The sequence below is a fragment of the Mixophyes fleayi genome, chromosome 2 (genome assembly GCF_038048845.1).
Source record: "Mixophyes fleayi isolate aMixFle1 chromosome 2, aMixFle1.hap1, whole genome shotgun sequence".
In the NCBI taxonomy this organism is placed as follows: Eukaryota; Metazoa; Chordata; class Amphibia; order Anura; family Limnodynastidae; genus Mixophyes; species Mixophyes fleayi.
In genome coordinates, this window is record NC_134403.1 from 291,167,104 (window position 1) to 291,188,731 (window position 21,628).

The 21,628-nt window shown below is 38.4% G+C and overlaps 1 protein-coding gene across 1 annotated transcript in view; it reads right to left on the minus strand.

The window, feature by feature from the left end:
* KDM6A (lysine demethylase 6A) overlaps positions 1-21,397 on the minus strand; it is a 113,673-nt gene extending 92,276 nt beyond the window's left edge. The window contains exons 1-2 of the mRNA XM_075196383.1: positions 20,728-21,397; positions 20,412-20,475 (exon numbers count right to left, since the gene is read on the minus strand). Of these exons, the coding sequence (XP_075052484.1) occupies positions 20,412-20,475; positions 20,728-20,891 (228 nt within the window). The 5' untranslated portion in view covers positions 20,892-21,397. The remainder of the gene's footprint in view (positions 1-20,411; positions 20,476-20,727) is intronic.
* Between the last annotated feature and the right edge of the window lie 231 nt (positions 21,398-21,628).

The following is a 21,628-nucleotide window of genomic DNA, read 5'->3' on the forward strand; positions in this document are numbered from 1 at the left end:
TTAAGACAGTCATTTTAGTATAAAAAAATGAATGCAAATTAACGCAATCAAGAAGGGTCCCCAGCACTGCAAAGGAGATTGGGCCCCTACACTGCAATCAAGAAGGGCCCCAGCACTGCACAAGAGAATGGGCCCCCACACTGCAAGCTACAATGCCCCCCCCCCCTCCCCCCTCTGGACACCAGATTTAAAGATTTTTACAAGCAGGAAAATTTTTTCCCATTTACAAACATTTCTTGAACACTGGCCAAGCAATGGACATTTGGAAGGTACAAATATTTGTGGGACAGTGGGCAAGCTGGACCTTTCTTCGAAGGTAAAAATATTTGTTGGGGACTTTGCGTAAATGAGTGTGTGTAAGTAAAGCATCATAAAACTGAGGATTTCGTCCATGGTGAGTATTTTGGTTTTTTTTTGTTTTTAATTAAAATCTATGGTTGTACATGAGGGTGTTTACTGTATTTCTTGGGGTTTTAGTATTTTTAATAAAGATTTGTGGTTGGAATGAGGGTGTTGTGCTTTTATTTAACATTTTGCTTTGTGGAACTACAGATCACAGCCAGCCGTGAGTGTAAGAGCATGTTGGCACTTGTGGGTTCTACAAGTGCCAACATGCCCTGGGGTACGCTGGTGCTTGTAGTTAGACAAGCAGCAGCATGCCCACACTATTTAGGCCAACATGGCTGGCTGGGACATGTAGTTCCACAAATCAAAATTGTGTTTTGCTTTTTTTTTATACAAAATCCCCATTACCCTACTACCCACAGCCCAGGGGTAGTAGGAAGAGCCCTAGTGCTATCGGCACTGGGCTGGGGTGTCCCTAGGGGGGTGACCCGCTTACATTTTTCAGCGGGCCACACTCCCTAGGGAATCCAGGCCAGCGCTGAACAGTCTGTGGGTGTTTAGTCATTATGGCCATGGGACCCAAACTGCGTTTCCCCCCCCCCTGTTATAGTGCCTATCACCCCGGCTGGTTTGCCTAGTGCTGGTTCAATTAAAATAGGGGGAACCCTACGCCAACATTTTCAAAGATTTTAACACACACAGCAATAGCCTGCCAGCACTAGGGTTAAGACTAAATAGAGTGGGGAGCAAACGCTTTTGGTTTTAAAAAATAAATAAATAACATGCTACTTTTCACAATTTTGAGAGCTGACTGAGGTCAGGCACAACCAACCCCCCCCCCCCCCCCCTAAAAAGAAAATAAATAAAGTTTAAATACATGCACCACTAATGGATTTTTTTTAAAGGGGGAACTTTGAAAAAGGTATTAATTATTACACTGTTATTTTTTTTTAAAAAAATAGTACTTTTCAGGTTATTTTAATGAACCTTTACACCTATTTTTTTCAGTTTAATGCATATTTTTCTTAATTTAAAAAATTTTTTTTTTCATTGAGCAGGCCAAGGAGGTGCGAGATGAAACTGCAGATTTGCCTGTTTCACCCACAGCGGTAAAAAAAAATTGAATAGCTTTTTCCGCTGAGGGTTCGCATCCAGCCTATACTTTAACATTGACAAACGTTTGGAGCGCGATTAAGACCGTTTCGGTAAAAAAAAAAAAAAAAAAAAAAATGATTTGAATTGCGGGAGAAGTTTCCACGCTCGAAAATAAGAAAAAAAAAAAAGACTTAACGCGCTTCGAAATTACAAACTCGCTAGCAATTGAATACCCCCCCTAATAATGCTTTAGGCTCAAAAAATTCTGAAGACCCTATTGATTTTTTGAATAAAAAATAAATAATGCACATAAAAAAATTCGATATCATGTCACTAGTTCATTTATACACCGCAAAAAAAAAAAAAAGAAATAAGACAAACACACCTATAGGCGCTATACACTATTCTAACAATATAAGACTTAAAATTCATAAAGTCTCCCACTAGAGATGCTTGCGCAGATAGAGGCGCTGTATCTCTTGTCTGATGACCTGGCCGCCACTCACCTTGGGAGTCTGCAGCATAAACCCAAAGAGATCCAGAAGAAAGTTTTTTGAAAGCTCTAACCATCAGCGATCTCTTTAAGGCATCTCTATTGGGAGACTGGATGAACTGAAAAAGATACAACATCTTGTATACAAGGAATTCTTCCTTCGTATGAGAGACTAAATACATCATTGAAAGTTCCCATTTAAAATTCACACTAATGACTGGGACTATTGTATAGGTTTATGAATTTATATAAACTTTGTACATGTCTATATTTATGAATTTTAAATAATCTTATATTGTTTAGAATAGCGCCCTATAGGTGTTTTTATCTTTTTTCTTGTTGCTATATATGTTTTTGGATTGTTTGGATGACAATCCAGACAGACATACATCTTAGGCAAACATACTAGGAGTGCTCAGAGTGGTTTATATTTTGCCTGTAGAGAAAAAAAACAAGCCTTCTAATAAGAAGATAAAATATATACTAGTTTCTAGCCACCTTTATTTCCCATTTTATTGGATTTACTTTACACATCAATTAGAGACAGCTAGAGTTCCTGGGTCCCTGTTCATGCTTCCTTCAAACACCGACGGAAATGATTTATTGTATATTAGGTGTCTTGGTATTAGTAGAGAGATATATATCCAGATCAGAAGCCAAAACGACACCTTAGAGCGGGTGTGGTCAACCAGAGACAAAAAAAAAATATCTATTGGTACCGTAAAGAGCCAACTTTATAATTTATGCATGTGTGCATATACATATACCCAGTATAAATATGCGCACACATACCTTACACAAATACATTGAAAATCTAAAAAAAAAATTACAATATTTTGCCAAGTGAAAAAGGAAAAATCCAACATTGCAAAAATGTTCAGAATAATCAGAAAATCAACACTAGCTCTACACTGCACAGCTCGTATCTTGCTACTGTCCAGAGGAGGATAATTCAAAGGGCTACTAATAGTCTTTTCACAGTAGCTCACACTGCTACTGTATCTACAATCCCTCAGACCTCTTTACATGCCTATCGGATCTCCCCACATGCCATCAGATCTCCCCATATGCCCTTTACATGCACATCATCCTCTCCACATGCCAATCTACCAACTTTCCCCAGAAATGTTCATCAGATATTCCCTCATGCCCATCAGACATCTCCAAATGCTCATCAGATCTCTCCACATGTACCTTAAACGACCATCACAACTCCCCCATGCCATCACACTTCCCCACATGCCATTTTCATGCCCATCGGCTTCAACACATGCCACCTAATCTCACCACATGCCCTTAATTGCCATCAGACCTCACTACATGCCATTATACCTTTCCACATCCAAATATATACTCCCCATCTGCCACCATATTTCACTACATGCCACCAGACCTTTACACGTCCATAAGCCTGTCTGCATGCCATCAGACCTCCCCACATGTCCCTTACATGTCCATCAGATCTCCCCAAATGCCATCATCTCTTTACATGCCCATTAGCCTCTTCAGATGCCATCAGATTTCAACTGCCTCTTACATGGTCCTCTCCCACTTCCCACCCTTAGCTGCTGGAGCCCATGCAGATGAAGGAGGAAAAGCCCACTACACTCTTTCCTCACAAGACGTGTCTGTTCTAGGTCACTCGAGCAGCTGAATGTTTTAAAATCTGCCGGCGCCTGAAACACTAATTCAATGATGCTTCCGTCCAAGAACCACATTTCATAGCTCAAAGAGCCGCATGTGGCTCTAGAACCACAGGTTGGACACCGTTGCACTAAAGCTCATGCAGCAACTGAAAAACTTTTCACCCCAGGATATGTCTTCTAGCCTCCTGGAGATAATTTCAGCTTAGAGGTGGTGCTTAAACACCATGGGGACAAAGCCCAGGGACTCTAGTCAGTCTGGACGAGTGATTATATATATATATATATATATATATATATATATATATATATATATATATATATATATTATTATATATAAAATCCCCCAGCACATACATGGGGTGAAGCACCCACCCAACCCCCGTTCCCCACCGCTAAAGACAATGTACAATTTAGGTGACTGATCCAGTCTGATCCTGATGCATCGATTAGACTCTAATCATTAGAGTATCAACTTGTATTGGTTAAGGAAAATGCATGGTGGCTTAGTGATTAGCATTTCTGCCTCACAGCATTGGAGTCATAAACACACACACTTTAATCAGTTTCCCAGCTGTCCTGCCTCTGAGCACTGCCGGCAGCCCAGCCGCAAAGTAAGGGGTCAAGAATATTCAGTAAGGACAACCAGTAAAGAGGTGCTACAGCAGATACACACACCATCCAGAAATTAAGCACTTCCAGGTACCAGTGAATAATCCTGGCAGTGGCTTTACCCTCCTACAACTGTGGGCACTAGGTCAATGCACAGTTGACACTTACTGACTGACTGGTTTGGCCAAGCAGTGATAACAGGAGCGACCGTGTCAAATTAGGCGCAATAAGTCAAACGGTGACTGATAGAGACAAATATTTTACCTTTACCAGAACTAGCACACCTGTAATAGATGAGATTGTCTTTTTTTTTTTATATCACTTTTACGTCTCAAAACATTGTATTTTTTTTTTTTTAACTGTGATACACAAACAATCCCTAGTTGTCTCTACGGCAGCCTGACGACTTGGAAAGACCATACTTTGCCAGTTTTAGATATCCTTAAAAAGCAAAAATCTGTCCAGTCTTCATATATAATGGAGAGAAGACCACTTGAAACAAAAAACAAAAAAAGAGCAGAGCAAAACACAAAAATGTAAATAACAATGTAATTAAGTGAAACTGATTATATTTAAACTTGTCAATATTAAAAATGTGCATTCTATCAATTGAAGGTTTTAAAAGAATGCAACTTTTCTTTTTAAAAACACTACAAAAAAAAAAATCAAAACAAAAAACAACCACCATAAAATAAGTCAAGCACCAGAAGTTGGCATTGCTACTATTTCCAGGCATGCTTCCAAAATCCACATGACGACCTCCCAATTTTATGACAGTTTTAAAGAAAGCTTTTAGCCGGCTGGGTTATTAAGAGTTCAACTTTTCCCTACAAAGACAATGCATCAGCCTGGGCGCAACAAAAACTAATTACAACTTTGAGACACTGCAAAGTATTCATGTGTTTCATTCAAAATAGTTTGAAATGGTGAATGCTCTTCATTCCTACTTTTAGGATTTCTAAACATAAAATGCAGTTCATGTTTTTTTTAACTACTAGCATCATTCAAACGTGTATTTGTAAACATTTCAGAAACCGTCAGAAGTGAAGATATTTGCAATTAGTTAACAGGGACACAACTCAACTGTCATAAATAGTTTGTTTAGCATTGGGTATACCTTATGTATAAGACAAGAAAATAGATTGATTTGTTGGGCCATGTACCAAGGTGTGCTGCACACTGTAAAATATTTCGGTGGGCAGCACGGTGGCTTAGTGGTTAGCACTTCTACCATACAGCCCTGGGGTCTTGAGTTCGATTCCCGACCATGGCCCTATCTGTGTGGAGTTTGTATGTTCTCCCCGTGTTTGCGTGGGTTTCCTCTGGGTGCTCCAATTTGCTCCCACACTCCAAAAACATACTGGTAGGTTAATTGGCTGCTATTAAATTGCTCTTAGTGTCTCAGCCTCTGTTTGTGTGTATGTTAGGGTATTTAGATTGTAAGCTCCAATGGGGCAGGGACTGATGTGAATGAGATCTCTGTACAGCGCTACAGAATTAGTGGCGCTATATAAATAGATGATGGCATAATTAGGACGACGGTGTGCCTTATTAAAAATTGGATATTGTTTAGCTAAATTGAGACAGGACTCTTAGACCGCTTCATTACAGTGAAATTGAATATTTAGCTCTATGTACTGGTGGGTCTTGGGCAGATGCCCTTTGCAATATCACCAAAAAGTCCCTGGTCCCATGGTCTCCCTGTCTTTGAGATTCACACAAGATTGTGAGGCAACACGTCTCATATACACACACATTAAAACACACACACACACACACATATATACATACATACATACATACATACATATATATATATATATATATATATATATATACACACATACACATACACACACACACATGCATAGATATATATGTACAGCATGCAAAACCCCAGTAGTCATTGATCCTATAGATTTCATCACCATTTGGATGACTAAAAGGAAGTGTATTGCTGTATTCAATCATTGGTTTAAGATTTTAATATTCACAGCATGATCTTCTATATTATTAATTAAAATAGTATTGGGGTAAGCATTATAATCACGTACATAAAGATCTGAGTCGAAACTGTTTTTTTTAATGCACATTGCATTTTTTCCACACACCCAAGTCACTTGACTGAAATATTAGTAACAGAGCTCTAGCATAACATTACTGATGTTTGCAATAGATTCCCATTTGTCAGGTAAACCCAATTCATATATTTCCTGGCCATAACAATAGTTTCATTTTAACCTGTTTAAACACTGTACTCTATAGTGTCTCAAGCCAAATTTTGTATAGATTTCTGTTTTTTGGGTTTTTTTTTCAAAGACTTAATGCCAAACTAAATCAGCTCTTACAAGAATAGCTATGGTAAAAATAACTTTATAGTTTACTTGAAAAATCTTTAATTTGACCAGTCTGCAAACTTTAACAGTCATATTGCTTCAGTTTACAAAAGAACTTCACATAATACAAAGCCGCATCATTCCCACATACAATAGCAGTCATATGTTCACATGGATCAAAAATTAACTTTTGTTTTAACAAACAGGCTAGAAAAAAATAAAATAAAAGCATACTTTTACAATTATAGATTGATATAAATAAATTTAAGGCAAACCAGTCAGAACGATGCAGTGTTTGAGACCATTTGTTGCATGTCAGATTTGCTTAATCTGGCGAAAAAATGTAAATGTACAATATAACTGAATATAAACAAGAGATAAAGAAATACTGTACCCATTCAATCACTATGCAAAGTTAATCCAGCTGTATATTATAACCAAGTTGAAGATAAAATGTCAAAGTTATCAGGGTTATGTATGCATATAAAAGTGTATTTGAGTATCTTAGATGCAAACATCTAAGGTAATAAAACGGAATAAATCATCAGTAATAAATATGTATGAATAAGGTCATTATCAATCTCCCTAAATTTCTGGTCTGTAGGCAATGATGGTGAAAGTGAACATGCAACAGTGCACCAAATAAAAGAAGCAATAGGGATAGTGTAAAACTACAAAACACACTATGTACTGTAAAACTACAAAACACAATAACCAGAAATGGAAAATCAAAGCAAATACAGATGCACATTATCAGCACTAGATACACGAGTCATTGTGGAATAGAAACATTAAATGTGTATACATGAAACAAAAGCACATAAAGTCTATCTTCAATTTTTCTGTCCAGCGTATAATGTGCATAATTTTTCTTTCACATACGCACATGGAACATTTCTTTCCTCAAGGACTCCTATCTAGCAGTAATCCTGCACATGCAATAATTACTTTGATTTTTCAAATATCATTAGTTTTCTGTGTCCAAGACCTTAGTTTTGCAAGGCACATGCCTGGGCTTTTAAACCATAGAGTACCTAATGTTTCAAGTAACTTTGGGGTCTTGGAGTGCACTGAACAGGAGAAAATCATCTTTTTGAACAATTCTTAAACCTAAGAGTTTAATTGTATCCTGCCATTTACTATGCGCTACTAATATGGTATAGATGTAAACAGTGCAGTCCATACCCCCAGACAAACCCCTTCATAATGAAACCTGTAGAGACGAAATTCTGCAGTGTTTATCTTGACAATAGTCCAGCTGCCTTTCCCCTGAACTTCTACAGATCTAGACTTCAAGTGATGGCAGATTGACAACCTGGAAGCTAAAGGGGATAACTACACCATCAAAATCTTTAGCGTTTGATTAGCTAATTTATATACTTTAAATGAAAGTTTCTTAAATTATTTATATGGGAACACAGTGTTGTAAAAATGCTACTATGTCTTATTCCTTACTCCTATTTAGCACACTATTGCAATGCTTCTTCTGCATTCTTCTTCTTTCAATCTTAGTGGAGATATTGCATATATACATATGGGTCACTCCTTTGTGGAGTCCTGGGGCAGAGATGCTTCACACCAGTGTTTGATGTTATTGTGCTCATCTGCAGTTCTCCAGCCAACATTACATGTACACATCAAAGTTTATCCCACCCGTATGCTAATTACTGTTTTCACCATTAAATTCTGGTGGGCTTGCCTAGTAACCAATGGGCTGGAGAGCAGAGATGGAAGTAATTCCAATATAAAGTGTAAGAAAATCTAATGATCAAGAGACAGCAGCTCCCATACGCTTCACCTTAATCTCCTATGTCCAGCCTGGCTGTCTGCTGACATCAGTATACAAGCTCATGCAGGCTGTGTTTGTGGCACACACCCAAAAATAGTATTGTTGTGGTAGTGTGTGCTGGCTTCTGCACACAAGTTGTGCAGTGAAACAGAAACTGAACAGGACAATATGAGGGTGCGCAGTTGTTACCATTAGACAATGGCAGCTAGTGTCAAATCACTGGGCTGGGAGCATTCCAACAGAGCGCGCTGGGGAAGTAAGTGTATGATGTCACTTCAGTCCCACATTTTCATCTCCAGGAATGATCTTTACTAGGTGCTGCTAAATAAGTCTCACTTCAAAAAAAAAAAAAAATTGGGCTTATGCAATAGCAACATCATTCCAGAACCATAAAGTCTTAACTAGACACGGGTCTGGAATGCCATGATTTCAGGATACCATCAATGGTAGCAATGACCTTGCCTTGTAAGGGAATGACTGCACCCAAACCCTGCCAGCAGTATGTGCCACACAACATTACTAAAACTTTCACTATTACAAACAAGCTCTCAGGGAAGTAGTTTTTTAGATTCTCCATAGACATTTGTTTCTATATTTGTCAAAAAACATTTTGAGGAATAATTAATCTGACTATATTACCTCTGCCGCTGTTTAGTAGCCGATTACTAGTGCACTTTACACTACTGAACTCGCACACATAGGTGTGATAAATGATTTACGCACTGAAACCCAACTGTGATATCCTTCTTTGTGGGGTTTTCCCAAGTTTTTCAACTGGTTTGAAATTACATTCAATTGATCTGCAGTTTGCTTATTTTGCTTTTCACTTTGAATTACCAGATATCACCATCCTGGAGTATGAGCTTCTGCCCACTTTTGAAGATGATTTTCCCTTATAGTTCCTTCACAGCATCATCTTTAACACTGTTGCTCATGAGACATTAGCAACTTGAGTTCTATTGGTCACTGAAGCTCCTGTCAAATGCAACAATCATCCCTCTTTCAAAGTCACTACGGTCCCTCTCTTGGAGCCATGCTAGCCATAATTGTCTCTATTCCTGTAACCTACAGATTAGATCCATATCTAAGCCGTTCCCGGCTGTTACTGAGGTTTGGACCAGCTTTTCTGGTACCACCGCTCTGCCCACTACCCAGCAGCTCTGGCCAGTGTGATTGGCCAAAGGGCATCCATCCACAGCAACCCTGATCAATCAGAAGAGTCAGGAGTACCAGCCCAGGTACACCAGCAAGGGGTACATTAGCAGCGTCAGTTACCCAGAAGAAACCCAGTACTGGATGCTGGTAAGGAGTTAAGTGGTGGCAGCATTTGTAAGCCCCTACTACTGTGGAAAGAGGGCACATTTGGGATAACGAAAGGGAACGGTGGCAAAGTAAGCCCAGCCGGTTCCCAGAAACAACAGACAGGGTGGCATAGGCAGTCCATTATGTTACGATACTAAATAGATGTTTATTGTGATAATAAATGTATCACAATTATTACTTAATATAGTGATCATAGGAATATTTTTGTAACTGCGTAAGTCTAGTCTGAAATAGGGGGTATTTCGCCGTGGTTGGCAACGAGTTTGTTTTTTTTTTTTTTATCATTCCTATGCAATAAATGTCAGGTGATGATGGCCAATTAGTTGTGGATGAAAATGACTCATTGTTATGTACTATACTATAGTATTCAAAACACAAATGCTTCCTTTAAAAAATATATTTTATAAAAACATGTACCGTATTTTTCGCTCCATAAGACGCACTTTTTCCCCCCAAAAAAGTGTGTGCGTCTTATGGAGCGAATACTAAAAAAAAAGCCTGGTACAGATCCTTAATACCTGGTTGCCGTGGGGACGCTCCAGCGTCCTGCTGCCGGGCGGATGTCTCCATTCTGCAGTGGTGTGCGCATGCTAGTGACGTGGTGCCGCTGAACGAGCGGTTGTGAAGTAAGGTGGAATGTGACTCAGCCTGTGTGGAAGCTTATCCCCAGTCCAATGAGCAATATGCTTGTATCCTCGGCTGTCACAGTCAGTTGCCTTTTGCGGAGAAGCGCCAAGAAGAGCTCTCCAATATTCAACAAAATAATTTCAACAGCTATGTACACAACCATCGCCAGCGTGCAGCTCCGGGTCACAAACTGAAAAACGTGTTTTCCGTTCTGTTCTAAAATGAGCGCGTTGGATTACCCGCATACTAATACCTTCTGACCCGCCTCAGTATTCCTACCTATCTGCCTCTACACCAGAGCTGACATCGGAGCTGATCCGTGTATTTACTACATTGGACTTTGAATTTACAGGAGATATCGGGAGCTGATCACCTCTCCGTAATTGTAAGTGTACAGACTTTATTCCACCACTGTGAATTTACATACTCCGCACTGTCTGCTGAAACGGACAGTAATTAACATTGCACTCATTCATTGTGGAATATTATATTACTATTTGGATCTATCTCAGGATTTACAATTTAGGGTCTACAATGGGTGGAGGACTTTCTTATCCTTTTCTATGACCCAAATGTTTGCATCAGTCATTGATATAGTGGACTATTGTGAAATCACCTGTGATTGTATAAACTGCATTGTTAAAATTGTGAATTTATGTCCCCACTGTATTTACTTTGTTGAACTCTTTTGAATTTGGTATACTGTTCTGGCCAGAACTACCTCCTTTTACTGATTTCAATAAATATTCATAATATATTTCACAGCGCCAAGGTATTTTCCACTTATTCATTCAAACACATGGATCTCATAGCCATATTAGCAGTGCCATTTGGTTCAGAATATTTGAGATTTGATTCAGAATATTTTTTTCCCTGTTTTCCTCCTCTAAAAACTAGGCGCGTCTTATGGTCAGGTGCGTCTTATAGAGCGAAAAATACGGTATGTACTCACACATACATATAATTTTAATTTGGAATTCGAATAAAGACAACATTGAAAAAACAAAACTAAGAGAAACAGTCTATAAATATAGATAAAACAAAAGATAAATAGCTACATCCTGTTTTCAGTGTTTGCGTTAGTTGAATTACAAAGTGAGAAATCACGCAAAGTTTGCAAAAGAAAATTTTTAGGAAGCTGTATAGCTCAATTTTATTGTAAATCTATTTATGCATTTTAATGGATTCCAGAATTTTTTTTCTAGCGAAAGGCAATATACATTCTAGCAGACACACAGCATGAGCAGATATTTGAGATTTCTGATATTTTTAAATTAACATTATCCATTAATCTCAAGGGCAGCACGGTGGTTAGCATTGCTGCTTCACAGTTCTTGGGTCATGGATCGATTCTGACCAGGGCCCTATCTGTGTGGAGTTTCTATGTCACTCCAATGTCTACGTGGATTTCCGCAATCCAAAAACATACTTGTGGGCTAACTGGCTTCTGAGAAAATGGACAGTAACGTGTGTATGTGGTAGAGGTTTGAGACTCATTACAGTTCCACTGTAGGAGGGACAGATGTGAATTGCAAATTCTCTGTACAACACTGCGACTTATGATCAGCACTATAAATAAAATGGAAAAAAAAAAAATTCAATAATTTCTCTAAAATGTATTTAATGGATTGGACAATTAGCCTAGCGATTGCCAGTTCTTGCAAACATACTATAAGGGTGCAACAAAGAAAACAAATGTATAGCAATGAGTAACTGTGTCTTTATAGACAGAAATTAGCAGAGTTATATATGACATTGCAAAGTCTGTTAACGTAAACAATCCACCGACATTATTGGATTGAAATTGGCATACAACTATAAAAATACTGGTCTTATCTACAGACTGTTTCATTAATTTATCCTCAGTAAGCACTTTAATACCACAGTGCAGAATAACATTTATTGGCTGTGCTCTAACATACATGACTGCATGCTAATGTGTTTTAATAACTGTTAATACACAAGGTATACACTTGCTGGTATTTTTCCACTGCTACTCAGTTTCTGGAAGCTGAAATATTAATGTACTATAAAAACAGCAAGATATTTTATGAACTTTAATATTTGATATACTGAGAATTTTTTGGGTTGTTTTAAGAAAAAAAAAAAAAAAACTTACTCTAAAATGCCAAGTGTGTTACACAATATCAAAAAGTGAGAATCTTTATAAATATGTAAGTTTGGAGAATTCTCTCTTTTTTTCAGGATGAGATTCATAAAGCTGCATTACCACCTAGGTCCTAACCCAGGGAGAAAGGCAGCCCATGAGTCTCTAACCAGTGTGAGGGGCCACCACAAAATATTTCCAAAAACCATAATAAACCAACAAACGTTTCCATGTGATCTGGAGTTTGAAATAATGACAAAAACGTTCACCTGTCCTTCACCATAAACTTACCTCCAAACTTGCCTGCTTTCCTATAGAAAACACAATAGAGGACTAGGACAAGTTTTTAAAAACGTATATTTTCTCTAGAAGGATGTGGTAATAACTGTACATTGCAATTAGGTTTATAAATTTGATTTTTAAACAACCTTTATAGCAGATACCAAATTGTTGGGGGTTTCTTGCGCAAATAGGTTTGAACACAACTAGGTGCGTCAAAATTTTTATACATTTGAGCAGTTTAAAAAAAAAAACATTAAAAAAAAAACAAAACACTAAAAGCAAATAATAGAAGGTTATTCAACTTTTTATATTTTTTTGGCATTTTAAGATTTTACTGGCAAAATTTCCATTCCGCAGTGTGGCCTGAATCCATAGTATAGCAACAAAAGAAACCTGAAGATTGGAAACACTGCACAAAACAGTATTTTATATACGGAGCTTCAACGGCAAACTAAAGCCACCGGGTTTCATAAGAACAACTGGCACTTTATCTCTAACTGGGTCTCATTGATCAAGGTGAGAGCGCCTTTAAGTGTCAAAATAAAAATGTAGAGCACAAGAACATTGTGCACGTGAGACGAGATGAGACAGGCAGCTCTAGCTCAGCTGTGAATAGATATTTAACTCCTCATATAAACATCTTGTCACATTTAAGCTCTTGGTGCTAACAATTTTTTTTATTACAAATTACTATAGAAGAAAAATACAACACAACTGAATATGTAAGTTATTTCACCTATTTATTTTTCACTGCATAATAAAAAAAATAGTAAAAAAGTAAGCTTTGTTTACCTTACTTAAATGTCAATTTACCACGGTGCAGTGATAATTTCAAGAGTAAGGCAGCCAATGCATTTTAAGAAAAATTACTGCCAACACCTAACTTTAAAGGGTTATTTCTATTGATGTTGGTGATTGCACATCTTCTCTGGCAACTTTAAGGTTCCTCCTGGCTACTACAGTCTACATTAGTTTTGTCTATATTAAAGACTAGGAGCCAAGAGTGAAAGGAATCAATTAAATTGTGAAAATTAGACAAGCGTTAATGATCCTTACGCAGGTTCACCTGCAGAAACCTTGTTACGACTTTTACTTCCTCTAGTCAAGGTGGACAATAAAAACTCCTTCCTCACTATTGTAATGACTATAACAAAATTATCTTCAAGCAAACAGATATACATGGTCTCAGCAATTTGATTCATGAGAATGAACAGAATTCTTCTGTATGTAATAAAAGATGTTCACAGATTATATCACAGCCACAATGATTACATTCCAGAGAATAACATAAGTCACCTGTGTTACAAATAACAATAAATCTCAGTAAACTGATAAAAAATAAACCTACTGAAACGGAATTCAATGTATAAGAAAAATTCTTATCAAATGATTTCCTGTCTAGGGTGGATTATGAGAATTTGTGATTCCTGAAAACCCCCTGAATTGTTTGGTTACATTATTTATGTCTATACCAGATTTACTAATTAACACACCTTTAATAGCAAAAGCAACACTATAAGCAAAAGCTAGTAACTGCACATTTACTTTCCTGCACACAAGACAAATAAAGAGAAATGTGGTTAAAGTGCATTTAATATGCAGAAGGGTTTACTTTTCGTTCCACATTGTAGAGATCTGTAGAATTAATAAATCACAAGCCATCTAAGTCATTTTATAAAACAGTCTCCAGTAGGAAAATACACACATACACATATATCACGAATGCAGCATTACCCAATTGAATGTGCATAATTGGGAAAACCAGAAAACCGAGGAGGAACAAGTGCAGTGGGTCAGATTACCGACCAAATAATGGTTCACCTCTTTATACATAAAATTTGCTGCTGTTGTTTAGCAACATCAATAAAATAGGTATGGTGCATTGTTAACTTACTGAACATTCAGTAATGCACCTTTTCCATCTGGATATAAAAAAAGAATTATACAGATGTGTCAACACAAATGGTATTTGTTTTGAAAATTCATCTTAACCTAATTTCAGGCTAGAGTACAAATGTTATTTACCAGGCATAAAATTTAAGTGTATATTCTCATTGTTGAAGTTGTGAGTTGTCCTATGTTCCAGAGAAACATTGTTAAAGATATTGCATCGAGAGACATTTTCTGTAGTGTGTACCTCTAGCCTTACAAATCCACTTGATAACCTGTCATAGATTATTGTTACATGGCTTAAAGATATTACAAGTTGTAATTATATTGGTTATCCTAGAACATAACTTTGGTGTTTATGAATTTGTGACTTTATCCAGAGTACAGCACTAATAAATCCACCTGCCATATTGCTCATAAAATGTTAAGAACGAGTAAAGCAACTATTCTGTCATTAGCATATATTAAAGACTATATTACGGAGCTGAATTATACACATGTAATCACTAGAATATTTATAATGAATTAAACAAGCCTTCTCCTTTATTCTGTAGAAGGTTTCCACGTTAGGAGGGATGTGCCAACAGCGGTTATTTTCTGACTATATTTCTGCAAGGCCAATAATCTTACAGAGTTCAAGATGACCATGATCTTGCATTACAGTAGTTTTGGGATGCATATACGAGCTGCAATATCAGGTGAACAGTCCATGAACAGCTACAATATCATAGCATGTATGGTCAACTTTGGGATACTTGGATATAAAATAATAGAATACTTAAAACACAATCATTCATAAAATAAGGCGGCATTTAGATGTTGGTTGGACAAATAAAGGGAGTGGGGAATTGAATGAGATCTTAATCTGTGTAGAACAGTAAGGTATCAGAAGCCCCAAGTGCCATCACTATTTCTAGATAATTGCCCAGCCACATTGACGTCACTGGCTTATCTTGGTCGCCTTTCTCAAGTCTAAACTTAATATTACACAATAAAAAAAAATATTTTTTTTTTAATAATTACAGCTGTTGGTAATATAGCTCTTCTTAATCCGTTTTAATGGACTGAAACCTTTTACTATCCTACAAACAGAAGATACCAAATGAGCCCATATTAGACTACATACACAATGGCGTTTAAGAATTACCTGAAATTCAGGAGGTTAGACAATGCTGAAAACAAATCAACAGAAAGCTAGAACCAATCAATGCTCAATGCACAAACTTTTTCAAGGAATGAAACAATTATTATATTAGCACAGGGGGTGAATTGTATCACAGTTTATAAAAACAAACAGGATCTGCAAAGGAATAACATTCTGACTGGAAAGTGTTGTCTCTCTCCCTGTGACAGAACTGCGCTACCACAATAACACAACATAAACTGCTGAAATGCATAAATAGTAGTGCATGCAGCTATACAAGACAACCCAAAACCTACGTATAAAAGCAAACTTATATTTGTATCACCTCACACACTACACAGCCCTCCTGCTGCAATCAGTGAAAACCATTCAACTATAATGATCTGTCACAGCCCACATGCTAAGCCCGTTTATCATTATCATCATTTATTTATATAGCGCCAGCAAATTCCGTAGCGCTTTACAATTATTACCAGCTCCACTAGCCACAATATTCCAGTAATGCTGCCTCACTCACACCCACTTATACATGTGACTCCACCCTCAACCCATAGGCAACCACCAGGCCACTTTTGCTATTGTTTTATATGATCATGGAAGTCTATAGTTCTCGATCTACTAAATAAATCAATTAGAAAGCTTTAAAAATGGGATTAGTGTGTCTTAAACTTTGAAAGTAATTGAAATCGCAAGCTACGGCACAGGACCCAAATGGGATTCATATCGTTGGACAGATAAAATAGTATAGATCACCTCTTTAAGGGATCAAAAAAGAACATACAGACTCCTAGAGTCTCGCCTTTACAATAAAGGCTGACACCAATTTGAATGGAGGACACTATATTTATAAACATTAAAAAAAAACAAATCCCACTTTACATTTCTGCTAAAATAAAGATAAGTGTACATCAAAATAAACATAAACATGCAGAAGAACATCCATGATTAGATGCCATGGGAGAAGAAACAAAACCTATCTTTCTACAATTCCTAAAGCAAATCCCTATCAAGAAATAATGGGTATCAAAACATTTACTTTCAAATTCGCCTAGTAATATATCTGTATTTAAAACATTTGGCAACACAAATTTAACTAACTACCAAGAAACGTACATACTGCAAGCTATGAAAAAATGAACAAATGATAGCAGCAGTGCTACTTTATCAATATGCTAATAAATTAAAGATCTATTTGACACTATAAACAGAACTATATTTGTATAATTATATCATTCCTCGAGTTTCGTAGTATTAGCTTCATACTCTGTACAATTAATAGTAATTATAATAATTTATTACCACAAAGCAAAAATTGCTTAAAATAGTCTGGAAGTCAGATGACAAATTAAATACAATTTAAGAATTCTATTGCATATTGATAATGAGGCTGTGTCTTGCATACACACAAATTGGCTTCTATTTTTTTTTATTTTCTTTTATTTGGGGGGGGGTGTATAAACTACCAACGTTAATACAGTTGTATACCTTATAACAGTATAACTATATAAAATTATGACCCTTACAGAGATCTTGTCATCTTAAAAGTGTAAAGAGATGCATAAAAAGCATAGAAGTGCTACAGAAAACTTTTGCTGGTATATTTTTTGTGTGCAGCCTTTAATAAATGCATGATCAGGGCTGTATCGCCGTTTAGGATATGGAAGATACATGTGAAGGGCAGCAGTAAATGGCTATCTATGTTCATTATCGTATTTGTTTGTGCCAGCCAACTATTTATCTAAACAGAACCAGGGAGCATAGCGGCGCGGTGGATCATAACATAAATATGAAGTTCTGCACTTTCATGATGGCCCAAAGCAGCACAAACAGCATGTTATCCCAAGTGACATTTCTTGTCACTGTTTTAAATACCATGCCCCCTGTAGACTACAGGCTTTCGCAAGCAGGTCTAAAACATGTATATGCATGAATCCACTTTTATAAGATGCACTCTATTCTCCCTGAACTGACCAGTACATGCAGTCACTAGCATGGGTTTCTCGTGAACTGCATTGAGTCTCAAACATGGGAAGCCTATAATAATGACAGTTGTAGAAAATAGGTTGATAGATTTAAAAAAAATAAAAATAAAGTGCGTTCCTTAAATGTATTTGTTAAAATAACCTTCATAATGTAGTACAAGAAACCCACTGATATGTAAAGTAGCATTAAAAATAACAGATTATCCATTTTAGCACCTGGTATACTGAACCTAATTGCCACAAACTAAACTGATAAATTACAGCCTACAAAACACTTCAGTTACCTGCTCCTGTTTGCTGACTCTGGTGGGATATGTCAGGGCTGAACAGTCCCCAGTCTACTATTAATGGAAAGGCAGGTCTAAACAAAGAGCAGATAACAGAAATATGCCCCCATCAGCTCAGAACTCAATGTAAATTACAATGAAATATTACACACTGAAGGCAATTGAACAATGACAACTGCATTTTAGCTATACCTCTTAAACCACTTATTACTGTATCTATATACATCATAGCTATACACACTCCCACCATCAACAGATAGGTCCACGGTGTGCAATGTTAACATTTCATGAAAAAGTTGATATAATGTTTTGTTTGCAGTCCTTGTATCACAACTGACAATAAGCTTCTATGGTTGAAAAACTCAATGATCACCATTAACAATTACTTAAATTGTTAAGAATTGCTGGACATGTATTCACTATTTTCATACATGCTGTTGAGAATTATTAATAAAAGTAACCATTAATATTGCTTTTAAACACAATTGTTACCCTTTGTTTTATAGTGTTAACATTCTGCAAAGACAAAAATCAATGACCACTCCTTGGATAATATAGCACCCACTCAAGACACCCAAAACAGTATAGTTTATTTATGTTACAATAGATTTCATCCAAACCTTGTTAAAATAATTGTACGAAAGGTGAAACTAAAATCTGAGCCACCAGAAAAACACATTCTATCTACATAAAGTATAATACATCAATTGCTAGGACAGTAAAAAAAAAAAAACTTCTTAAGAAATATAACAAATAAAAAAGTCACAATGTAGTACAATAAAAAAAGAAAACTATCTTGCATATATTCAGATGTAAAATGACTGGACAATTAGAGAATAACAGTGTTAAAAAGCAGCACATTTCCACGTGCACAATTAAAACTAAAGAAACTACAAAACAATAACCCTAAGGAAGAATTGAAACAAAATCAAAAGTGAACTACAATTAAATTATTTAAGACATTGTTACAATTTTAAAAGCATTTCAAAAGACAATTTCACCAATACTTGTTTCTCAGGCAATCATTTCCCACAAAACAGACATACCAATATGCATGAGCAGGACTTTTAGTAACATAATAAACAGTACACAAACTCCAGCCACGACAGAGTTTGTGCTACGTTTGTCATGTGCATTTCTCATTACTGCCATTATGCGGGCAGATATGTGTCAAACTAAACACAGACTTTATAGCAGCAACTCCCGAGTACAGAGAATAGCACAAGCTCGCAGCAAATACAACCCTGGAATATACTCTCCGTACATACAGCTACAGAGCTGTCAGCGTCCCGGGCTTTGTCTAACAATGTCACCCATGCACTCATGAGCAGCTACAGGTTGATGGGGATTACAAGCAGTGCAGATGTCGTGAGTGAGCAGCTGATCTAGAAACCTGGCTGCGCCCTTTTTATATACACATTACACTACATCGAGGGTCTCCGATGCATTTATTTTCTACATGTCTCATTTGGCATCATTGTAAACCTAGAGTCAATATATTGTGGGTGACCCCTCCCCTCTTCTCTCTTCCCTGTCCCGCCATCTTGGGCCGGGAGGAGCAGCCATTACTTAAAAACTAAATGACAGAGGGGGATGTACAGCACGGCTGAGAACCACCGACAACTTTGACGCAACAAAAAAATAAAGAGGATGAGAATAAAGCTTACACAGAAACGTCGCCCAAAAAAATCTTTGCAATGCTGCTGCAGATTTCGACAAGCACCCAACCCCCCACCTCCTTATTCTCAGCCAGCTCCGGCTGCCCATTGGGTGCACTGACCCCCAAACTATCACACGCACAAGTTTAACCCCACTTTTCACACAACCATAAACTGCACATTTAACCTCTGCTCATTAGAATAGAGGATCCCTATGAAGGAAGCTGCAGCTACGATCGGCTCTATACACTACAGCAGATAATACTAGTTAACGTCTTACTAGCCAGTCTGATCTACTGTGGCCATGCTGACCTCCCCCAGCAATGCTGCCCTGCACAATGCACTAAGTCTGCAGACTCCAGTGGCTGTTCTCCCACACCACATGCACCCTAAGTGATGGCTCCTGGCGTATTGTTTTTATGCCATTATACAAAGGGCCGGACAGAGAACAAAACACACAGGCCCCTATACACGGCCACCCTTTAACACTCCTGTGTCAAAGCACTATCGGCTGACAAAGGCCAACATACACAACAGACGGAATTGCTGTGCACTGAAAATACAGGAATCAGATGCAAAACACATTGCATTAAAGGATAAACGCAAACTCCAGTAACCATGATAGTTGCAAAGTACATACAAGGAGATCCCACCCCAACATCTGCCCCATGTTCACAGGGTAAAGTGGGGACTTGGCTGCACCAAGTAAACATACGAGAGGGCAAAACAGAGGAAGAAGTCAGATCTGTAGAAGATCACTTTATTATTAATAACAAACTGCCTTCCCTCTTATCTTACCTTTGAAAGCAAGGCCTTCGCTCTGGCGCCATCTTCATGAAGCCTCAAAAATCCATAGAGTCGGCTGCAGCAGGACACCAAATCCAGGAGCAGAGAGAAAATGGGAGAAAAGGCAACAAAAATCAAAATAAAGACCAAGAAACTGGACACAGACACAATCAGCACGGACACACTGCAGCTCCGTAGGACACACAGGCTGAGAGGGAGCAGGGCCGGGGTGCAGCATGAAGCAGGGGCACGGGGCAGGACAGGAGGGCACACGGCAGGTTTAGGGGAGCAGGAGAAGAAAGTAAAAGTAGAAAAGGGTGCCCCCAACCTGTCGAGCCCGGCCAGGGCTTCTCGCTCGTCCGCTGTCAGGTTAGGGAAGTCCTCCTCGCTCTCGCTCGCTTTTCCCGCCGCCATTTTCTTTTCCTCATCACCGAGGGAGGCAGCAGCGGAGAGCACAGCTGCGGCGGAGAGCGACACTCCGCACGATTTCATGGAAACGCAGCGTCACTGGCAGTCACACGGCGACCAGCGGGAGAGAGGACCCGCACTCCAGCTACCTCCTCCTCCTCCAGCGGAGACAACACAACGTGCGTGTTTATGTGAGTGTCTGTGCAGATGTGAGTGTGTGAGTGCCCGGGCGTGTAAACACACCGCCTTATTGCGGGGCTCACTCTCCCGTCTACCTCCACATCTCCCCCCAGAGAGCTACTAGCCGTAACTACAGACAACGGGGCGCCGCATGCTGGAGAACTCTCTCATCAATGTCTTGTTTACACTGTGCTTTCTGTGTAGTTTTACATAATGCTTCTTCTCTGGCGTATAGTCACACTGGCCATACACAGCTGTGTGTCTGTGTGAGCTGCCTATGTGCACTGAGCAATGGCCTCTAGTATAGTCCCCGGGATTATTAGCACAAAGTTGTTAGAGTGGTGTCACCCAGCATCATACACGCACTTCTCTCGCTCACATACACACAGCAGCGCGCACGCACACACACAACCCGCCGCGCTCAGCCCCGCCCACTCGCTCCTTGCCAATGGCCACGCCTCGCCCTTCCCCTCTCAACCACTGCTGGGGCAGCCATGGAGGCACGTGACCATTGTTGACTTACGTCATCCCAGCCTCCCTGCTGAGGTCCTCGGGTATTAAGCAACTTACTGGGTTGGTTTTTTTTCTAATTAGGACCCAGTTGGTCTCAGTGTAAGGCGGGGTCATGACGTTTACCACAG